We start from the raw sequence: 9720 nt of genomic DNA, 5'->3' as shown, positions 1-9720 counted from the left end.
GACACAGTAAGCGTGCAGTAAACGGTAGCTCTTAGGAAAATATCCGGATTTTTTTTTAACCCGAGGAAACACTATAACACGTAAGTTCTGTGGTCGAGTCGGGTATCCACCTTTAATGAAACGTACAGCTTTGCCGAGTTGGGTGACAAGCTAACCCCAATTTCCCTATGTGGTTTAGCGCCAGCTGAAGGTGGTCATCTCGGATCCACGGCAGCCCTTAGAGACCCAGGTTATTAGTCCCGGGAGGGGGAGGCGGAGGGGAAAGCAGCGGCCTGGTAAGAACGGCGCCTACCCCAGCCAAACAGCGAATTAGCTGTGAAACCGCGCGAACCCCAGACACCCTCTCCCCATCCCCAGCCACGGTTAGCGACTTCGCTGCGTCAGTGTCCGGATTATTTTCCGCCCCCAGAGGGCGCTGGTGGGCTAGGCAGCCGGGGTCCCCTTCCCACGCACGGCGCATGTCCACGCTGCGACACGCCTCCTGCGGGTGTTGGTGCTACGATCGCCCTTCAGAATCACGGCATCGCGGATACATCAGTGGAAATGTGTCCGCCCCTTACTATCCTGGCGCCTCAGTGGCCCTCCGGGAAAGTACGCCCACCTCTCTCAATCATGGCGTCGCGGAGGGCGCTCCGAAAGTGTATCCGCCCCTCATAATCATGGCGTTGCAGTGCAGCGGAAATGCGTCTGTCCTTTGCCATCGTGGGGCCAGAGAACAGCACAGCCTCGGCTTTATAGCACTGGCGCCCGCCTCTATAACTGTAGTGCTGGCCGACGGTGTAACCTGGGTTTTGAAGGCGGTTATCTGCCCTCACAGTCATGGCGGCACAAGTGCGTGGACGTACGCCCGCCCCTCACAATCTTGGCATCTAGGCCGGCGCTCTAGAAGTGTGTCTGGCGCCCCACAATTGTGGAATGGCAGACCTTTCGGGGAAGTATGCCTGCCCCTCACGATCATGGCGTCTGAGACGCTGTTCGGAAGTGTATTTGACTCTCACAATCATGGCATCGTGGACCCTTCAGCGGAAGTGTGCCTGCCCCTTAAAATCACGGTGCCCACGTCTGGCACAGCCTCGGGTCTTCAATGCTGGTGCCCATCCCAATAACTATAGTGCCGGTGGACGGTGCAACCTGGGATGTAAGAGAAGGCATCCACCTGCACTTCACAATCATGTCACTGGCAGACAGCACAGCCTGGATTTTGCGTCACTGGCGCCCGCCTCCTTAACCATAATGCTAGCCGACTAAGTATATCCTAGACTTTGAGGGAGGGCATCTACTCCTCACAATCATGGCGTCAGCGGTCAGCACAACGGAAGTGCGTATACCCCTCACAACCATGGCGCCAACGAAAGGCTTGGTGGAAGTGAGTGCGCCCCTCAAAATTATGGTGTTGAGGACAAGCTCACCGGAAGTGCGTTTGCCCCTCATAATTATGGCGCCGAGGACCGGCTCAGCGGAAGTCCGCCTGTCCCTCGTAATCATGGCGCCGAGGACCGGCTCAGCGGAAGTCCGCCTGTCCCTCACAATCATGGCGCTCCCAAAGCTCAGCTGGAGACCATATGCCCCTCACAATCATGGCGCTCCCATGGCTCAGCTGGGGAGCATCTGCCCCTTACAATCATGGCGGCCAGAGAGGGGCGGGGCGAGGCGGTGTCTGGAAAGGAGAAAAGGGCCGGCTGCCCTGGTACAAGTGCTCATGTGACTGGGAAGATGGCCGTCTTTCCCTGGTAAGAAAGAAGCGGTGGCTGGTCTTTGGAGAAGGGCTGTTTTTGCTGTCTGTGGGTCTGTCTCTGCGAGTGTGAGCGTATGCATGCGAGTGAATGGGAATTGCTCTCTTCGGGCGGTGCTGGCGGAGTCTCCCATCCTATCCCGGGTGGTTTTGACCACAAAATCTCCGGCCGCTACCTCGGTCCAGAGGAAGTCCCTGAGGCAGGACGGGTGGAATCTTGGTTCCCTCCCGGCTACCCCTTCCCTGCACCTTTCACGGCCCGTCTCCATTCATTCCATGAAGAAAACTCCAGTTCCCCGGCTTCTTGTTTCCCAGGTTCTGGGGGCGCTGCATGCAGGGAATGGTGGACTCAGCTCTGAGTCTGAATGATACGGGACACCTGGATGTTTTGTTTCCTCTGCTACTCAGCTCGCCTAGAGGATTCTTGATTTCCTTATCTGTGAATTGGCTTCAGTTCGTCCCACTGCGTGCAGGGCCCCGCGCTGAGTACTGCGGATGCAGAACCCTCATACTCCTTGGCCTCAAAGAGTTAGAGTTAAATGGAGCAAACACACAGAACAGAAGGGTCTGCAAAGCAGGCATTGGGATGAGGCATTAACCTCACCTCGGGGTGAGGGGAAGGCTTAAGAGGGGCAGAGTCTTAACTTGGTTTTGGAGGATGAATAGGAGTTCATAACAGGCAAGAAGGGCGTGTGTCCTGGCTGACAGGCCTGGCAGGGCTCTTGTGACTATAGTGGCTGGGAGTGATTGCTGTGTATGTGGGAAGTCAGCAAGCTGTGATGGATATACTGGGTTTATTTGGGGATGTGTGATCTACTCTGCATCTCAGGGAGATCGTTTTCTGATCCTTTTCTTTCCAAATGATGTGGATTCCCTTGACTGCGTGATCAAATGAAAGAGTATCCAAGGGCACCTGGGTGGCTCAGTCAGTTAAGCGTCTGCCTTCAGCTTGGGTTGTGATCTCGGGGTCCTGGGATGGAGGCCCTCATGGGACTCCCTGCTCACCGGGAAGCCTGCTTCTTCCTCTGCCTGCTGCTCCCCCTGCTTGTGCTGTCTCTTTCTCTCTCTTTAACAAATAAAATCTTAAAAAATACAGCCCTAGACTCTAGAAATAAATACAACCTTCTGATTTTGTGCTTGATAAACAGCTGCCTTCCGTATTCCCTGCAGCTGGCTAACACTTCAGCGACTTCGTTCCAAGGTCTTAATGCACTAAATCGGGATTGGATGCCACTGAATTTCTTTGGATCTAGTCACTTGAAGCACCTGTTAGGGTATCATTAAGGCTTAAACACCAAACGAATGAGAAACATCTGGCTTCAATTAACTTGTCTGGAATTTTCGAATGAGAAAATCCAAGAAGATGCTATTTTAATCTGTGCATCCCAGTACATTTTTATCTGATATTTTTACTTTAAATCACAGGTGCCGTAACACCTGGGGTCTCCAAAGCACCTGATCTGGCTGTGCTCGCCATGTTCCTGTGGCAGCACGTGTTCATCCTAACGATTCTCGACACTTGCTGGTCTTTAAAGGGACCAAGGGACACGTGGGTGGCTCAGTCCGTTAAGCGTCCGACTCTTGATTTCGGCTCAGTTCATGATCTCGGGGTCATGACCTGAAGTCGGCGTTGGGCTCTGCTCTCAGGACAGAGTCTGCTTGGGATTCTTTCTTTCCCTCTGCCCCTCCGCTTGCTGGCGTGCGTGCACTCTTTCTCTCTAAATAAAATTTTTTAAAAAATAAAGGGACCGAATTTTAACCTTGTGCCTTGCATGGATCTTGACAGATAGCAGGTGCTGTCATGCTCGTGGGAGAAGAAACTGGCCAGATTTTGTCAACAGACACTTAAAATCACTGAATGAAAATAGCAAAACGCATTTGGTGGATTTCAGTATTTCTAGTGTAAGGAGATGAATTCGGTATGGGATTTCTATGCATTCATGTTACCACATGTAGATAATTTGATGTGTACGGAGCCTTCTGTGTGTGCACACCAGGCACTGTATTAAGTCCTTAATGTGCAGCGTCTTGTTTAATCCTCAACCCTAATTTTTCAGGTGAGGAAGTGGAGGCGGAGAGGTGAAGCAGTTAGTTTACCTAAAGTCGTACAGCCTGCAAGGAGCTTGAGGTTTGGCGCCCAGAGGCTGTGCTCCTAACCATTACCGGCAGCTGGACCTCCAATCCAAGCCCTGGGCTGCGGGTTCTGGGGTGCAGGGCTCCCCAAACCCTGCTGTGTTGTCGTGGGTCTCCCCAGAATGTCTCTTAGGACCCACACTTTATTATCTCCGATAACTTTTGTCCTGGGCTAACATCTCTGATGTCCAGTACACCTGTGGTAATAATGCCCTTAAAAACACCCACTTTTGAGTCAAGAATTTCTACATCACTTTAAGACTTTTTTTAAGATGGGGGGACGGGCATATCATGGTCGTGGGAGAAGAAACTGGCCAGATTTTGTCAATAGACACTTAAAAATCACTTAAGAATGAAAATAGCCAGCACAAAGCATTTGGTGGATTTCAGTATTTCTAGTGTAAGGAGATGAATTTGGTAATGGGATTTCTGTGCATTCATGTTATCAGATGTAGATAATTTGAAAATAGGAAGTGGTCAAACTTTAACATGGGTATAAACCACTCCGGGGGTTTCGCTCATGTACAGATCCCCATCTGTGGTATTTATTTCCACATTCCCCAGGTGATGCCGTTTGCGTGATCTGTGGACCACACTTTGAGTAGCCAGCGGCTTGGCCCATCCAGGAGTGGAGGTGGGAAATGTTGGCCTTTTTTCTGTGGCAGCCGCTGGGGACCTGCTTGAGCTTCAGCGTTGCCAGAGCCTAGATGATGGGGGATTTTTATCAGCTGCATCTGCTCTGTTGAGGGGAAAAAGCAAAGTAGGCATTTTGAGAAAATGCCCGCTGGGGGGCGCTATTGGCCTTACCAAAGACCCGGGCCTTGAAGGCCAGGCTTTAGCATCTCAAATGGTGGGGAAACTTAGGAGCCCAGAGCGAATTTGAGGAAAAACGATGGAAGAAGTGATAGAAAGATCAACATATAGCTGTTTGACATGGAATTTTAAATGTTTCCTTTTTTTGGGGGGGGGGTTTCCAGAAGTAGTATTTTTCCCCCCTCCCCTCAAACTTAAAAAAATTTCAAAGCTTGGTCCTTAAAAAAAAAAAAAAAAAGACAAAAGTAGACAATTGCTTAAGGTTCACAAGATGACCTTTAGGTGGTCTACAGAGCTCCTACCTCTGAGAATTGGGCTGCCTCAGTTTGCTTGTGTCCCTAAGCATTCGCTGCTGTCACCTCAACACTAAGCCTCAGCTTCTCTGTCTGAAAAATGGGCGTAATGATAACACATGGGTCAGGGGATTGGTTAAATGAGGGAGTGCAGGGAAAGGGCTTGGCCTAGATTCCGGTATACAGACAGCACGTAATAAATGCGAACTATTATTTTTATCCTGCATATCAAGTCACCCTATTGTTTTGATGCCTTTCTCAGCTGTTGATTGATTTATTAACGATTATGCAACTGAATTTCAGGTCTGATTACATTCCCGCTCATTCTAGTAAATTAACCTTTCAAAAGTCTATTGATAAAGTTAAGAATGATCTGAAAGGAAAAGCATCCTTGGATCTTTAAACTCCGTGTGGCTGCTGATGGCTATTCCTCCAATTTATTTATTCTTGAGGTCTTTATTTCATAAGTCAAGGATTGGCTGGCCGCATATCAATGGGAGTTTGGAAGAGCATTTCATATTTTGGGGAGACGAGGACTGGGTGTATTTGGTGAGTGTGACCACAGACACTAGGCAATATATTATGATAGCGGTTTTCCTTTCAAAGAAATAGAAAGTGGAGATCTACTCCTGTTTTTCACCGGCGTTCCTCCGTTCCTGCTCTCAAAGCCACAGTTAATTTAGAAAGGGATACGCATGGAATGACCTGGGACGTCCGTTCTCTTGTACTGAGTCAGGTTTCTGGGTTAGTAGAGCTCGGGTAAGGCTGACAGGTTGCACAATGCAGCTGGATTGGGGTTCCTGCAAGGACTAACGAAGCCAGGGGCCTGAGAGTGGGGTGGGGTTGGGTAGGGTGGGACGGGGTGCGTTTAGGGGACTTGGAGGCCGAGGAACAAGGTGACTGGCTCTCTGTGCTCTTTGAGACTCTGAGTATTTTCCAAGTTTTTAAAACCTGTTTCTATTTTGATGAGCCATTCCGGCTTTCCGTCATTCCTCTCTCCTTGGTTTTTACCGTAAGCATTAAGAGCAGCCAAGCTGCTTCTGCAGCACTTTGCATAGAAATGTCCTCACCCACATACCCCATTTCATGGCTCCCAAGTTCTGCCTTCCACAGAGCACCAGGACGTAAGCGCAGCCCAGCCAAGCTCCCTGCCACGTTATGACAGGGATCACCTTTCCCTGTCCAGTAACCTGGTCCTCGTTTCCATCTGAGGCCTTGCTAGACTGGCCTTCACCGTCCAAACTTCGAGCAGCTTCCATTCGCAACCGCTGGCGTGTTCTGGAGGAGGGTCGAGGCTTTCTCTGCAGCTCTCCTGCCCTCTTTCCAAGCCCTCATGACAGTCACTTGTGACTGTCCACTCAGGAAGATGGCTGTTCTAGTCTGTCTTGCAAAACGCTTCCAGCCTGAACCCTTCCGTTTCCTGAGCTGCTTCCTCATTTTTAGGTATTTGTTACAGCAATACCCCCATTTCTCAGTCCCTGTTACCTGTTTTAGCCCATTTGGGCTACAATAATAAAAAAAAAAATTACAGATGGGGCAACTTAGAATCAAAAGTATTTGTTTCTCCTGGAGGCTGAAAGTCTGGGATCCTGACACGTGCACGGTGTGTCTTCATGGGGTGGGGGGCTCCCTAGGGTCCCTGTTGTCAGGGCACTGATCCCACTCTTGAGGCTCCTCCCTTGCGACCTCATCACGTCCTGAAGGCTCACCTCCTCCAACACCATCATCTTTGGGGGTGAGGATTTCAGACCATAGCACCTCTTCTGTGCTAGTTGTGCATTTTAATCCTACGTGTATTTTAAATACCGCAAGTTACCATATTTTACAGTCACCAATCTAGTTTTACCCCCATCTTTACCTTTTATTATTCTAAAGTAGATATGGATGTGTACACGTGTGTACATACACATATGTGTACGTATTATGTGTGTGTATATATATATATATGTTTTGTTTTCAACTGGAATCACTCTGTTTCCATATGTAGCTTTTTAAAAATTTTTTTAGGTGTAATTCTGCTATACATGCTGTTCTGTTTTTCTTTGACTGCAAACTCTTCAGCCCTTACGGCTGAAGGGCATTTTCCGTAGGTGCAGAATTTTTGGTCATTTCCTTGGGACTTCTGTGGTACCATCCCTTTGTCTGCTGGTTCTCATGTCTGCTGAGACAGTAATCTAACGTGCTTTGAACATAGGGTGTCTTTTTTCCTTCTAAGAAATCCTCTATCTTTAGTTTTTAGCCATTTTACTACGAATGCTCTAAGTATGGTTTCGGGTTTGCTTTTGTACGGGTCCTGCTTGGGGCATAGGTGTTTCTTGAATCTGCAGCTCGATGTCTTTAGTTTCAGCGGTCATCCCTTCAAACACTGTTTCTGCCCATTCTTTCTCTTTTCCCCTTTAGGGTTCCAGTTGTGTGTGTGTTAGACCTTCCCGTCCTGCCCCTTAATGCCTTTGCCACTCTTCGCTCTGCTTCCTGTCTGTCTTCCCTGCGTGCATCAGCGTGGACACTCTTTTCCCTTCTTCCATCTCATGATCCCCTCCCAGGACAGATGAAACCCTGCTCAGCTTCTTTCTCTGGCTTTATAGCTTTTGTGAACACTTTGCAGGGAGACCCAGGGCCTGATCTCTGACTTCTCTGCACCCCCTGCTCTCGAGAAGCTCTTCCTTCAAGCCCTGGTTGTCTCAGGGGAGAGCCAGGGAGGGAAGTTGGCTTCACTTCACTGAGCGCCCGTGGTTCTGACGTCTGGCCTCACGGGTCCCAGATGCCTTGGCAGCTCCGTACACCTTGAACTGAGTGTTAAAATTCTATTTAGCGTTTCTCCGGCTCGGTAGAAATACCGTTCGGCTCTGAACTGCCGTATCCTTGAGGAAGTCTGAGCAAAGAGTTCTAGGGTGTTCTGTGTCTCCCTCAGCTGATTGTTCTCTGGGTTTTCTATCTTCCAGGCATCCCAGGAGCAGGAACTACAAGGCTGAGTTTGCGTCATGCCGGCTGGAGGCTGTGCCGTTGGAGTTTGGGGACTATCACCCGCTGAAGCCCATAACTGTGAGTTGGTCAAGGGCCCTCTAACTGATACTCTTACTCCATGAGACGACAGACCAGTTCCTGGGTCTTTCCTGTTTGCCAGCAGTAGCTGCTCTTGCATATTTATTTCCACTGGTTTGTTCCCAGCCCTGCTTTTTTGTGTTATTGACCTCACCCGCCATCATGTTCATTCTGCCCTTGCTCATATTCGCGAGGTTGTCAGGAGTGCGGGATGCCTTTGTTCCTGACATGGAGGTGTGAACCAGATACCTTCTTAATTGGCCTGTGTGGAACATTAAGAATCTGATTACCCGTAGAGGATGCTGTCCTGAATAGCATCTTGGTCTACTTGTGAGTTATTTAAAAAATGAAAAGCAGGCAAGCAATGTAGGTGGTCCCTCTCTTCTGGGTTAGCGCTGTCTGACAGCTGTGTGCGTGTCATCATAGGTCAGGATGGGGGAGACAGACACGGACAGTGGACACCAAGGACATGAAGTTTCCTAATGGCAGAGAGCCTGAGAACCTTCAGAGGCCATTACTTTAAGCAGGAGAGCCTACATGGAGCTTCTGCCTCCCAGGGCCCCTCCAGGCCCCATGGGCTTGTGTGGCCGTGGCTGACCCACCCGTGGGTCGGTTCCATTCTCAGGAGCTCAGTCACATGGAGACCGACCAGGGCAGAGGCTCTAGGCTTGCGTCCTGCGGCTTAGTGACACAGCATCAGGGAGACTGTCTTCTCCAGTGTGTGTTGCCCAGCTGGGCTCTGTGTCCCTCCCTGACCCACTCTGGTCACCAGGGGGTTGCATGTGCTGACCGTTTGGGTTGGGGTAGTGCCCACCCGGGGAACTGGTAGCAGGGCCCACCCCAGCAGACCTGTAGGAGCTGAGAGTCGGGGAGCGCTGCTTTCCCAAAGAAAACACGGACTGGGAGACGGAGGGACGGATGCTGGGCAGACAGAATGACAGATGTGCACCAGTAGGAGGCACTTCGCCCAATCGTCCGAGGTTGGCATCATGGCATCAGACCCTATGGATTTAGGACAAGGTCTTCAATAAGCCTGCCCTTGCTTCAGACACCCACTGCAAATTTGGGGGACCCCAGGGCACCTGCACTTTTGACCAACTGGCTGCATATCCAAGGGTTTCCCAAGATCTCCGTCAGGCTTGATAATTTGCTAGAACAACTCACAGAACTTGGAAAAGTACTGTCCTTAGGGTTTTGTATAAAGGATACAGATGGGGAGCAGCCAGCTGAGAGACGCTTAGGGTGAGGTCCGGGAAGGGTCGGGACCACAGGGAGCTCTGTGCCCTCTGCCTGTGGCCACGTCATGTGTCCACCACCCAAGAAGCTCCCCTGAGCTTTGGTGTGCCCACACTTGGTGTTGGGGATTTCACTACATAGGCGTGATGGCGTGATTCCTTGGCCACATGATTGACCCCGATCTGCAGCCTCCCGCCCCTGAGGTCAGGCTGATATCGCCTGGCTGTGCTCGCAGGCTTGGTCTTTGTCGTGACCAGCCTCCATGCTGCGATATCTTGTTAGCATAGACTCGGGTATGACTGCCGGGTTGTGAATGACAGACACTCCAAGGACTAGAGCCTCCTTTCCCAGAACCAGGGACAAAGGCCAGTTGGGCTCTCCTTTATCCAACTCTCTCTCTCGTTCTGTTACATCCCGTCCTTCGTCCTTCTCTCCGTCCTTCTCTCCGTCCTTCTCTCCGTCCTTCTCTCC

At 50.4% G+C, this 9720-nt stretch overlaps 1 protein-coding gene across 2 annotated transcripts in view; it reads left to right on the top strand.

The window, feature by feature from the left end:
- Positions 1-1623: 1623 nt before the first annotated feature.
- The window catches only part of VPS35L (VPS35 endosomal protein sorting factor like), a 109804-nt gene continuing 101707 nt past the window's right edge, over positions 1624-9720 (top strand). Inside the window, exons 1-2 of one of the 2 annotated variants that reach the window (XM_008696954.2) lie at positions 1624-1730; positions 7914-8013. In XM_008696954.2, the coding sequence (XP_008695176.2) occupies positions 1624-1730; positions 7914-8013 (207 nt within the window). The remainder of the gene's footprint in view (positions 1731-7913; positions 8014-9720) is intronic. The other variant, XM_008696953.2, reaches the window with a different exon arrangement.

This window comes from Ursus maritimus, unplaced genomic scaffold, assembly GCF_017311325.1.
Source record: "Ursus maritimus isolate PB19 unplaced genomic scaffold, ASM1731132v1 scaffold_2, whole genome shotgun sequence".
Taxonomy (NCBI): Eukaryota; Metazoa; Chordata; class Mammalia; order Carnivora; family Ursidae; genus Ursus; species Ursus maritimus.
This window is presented reverse-complemented; position numbering and strand designations above follow the sequence as displayed.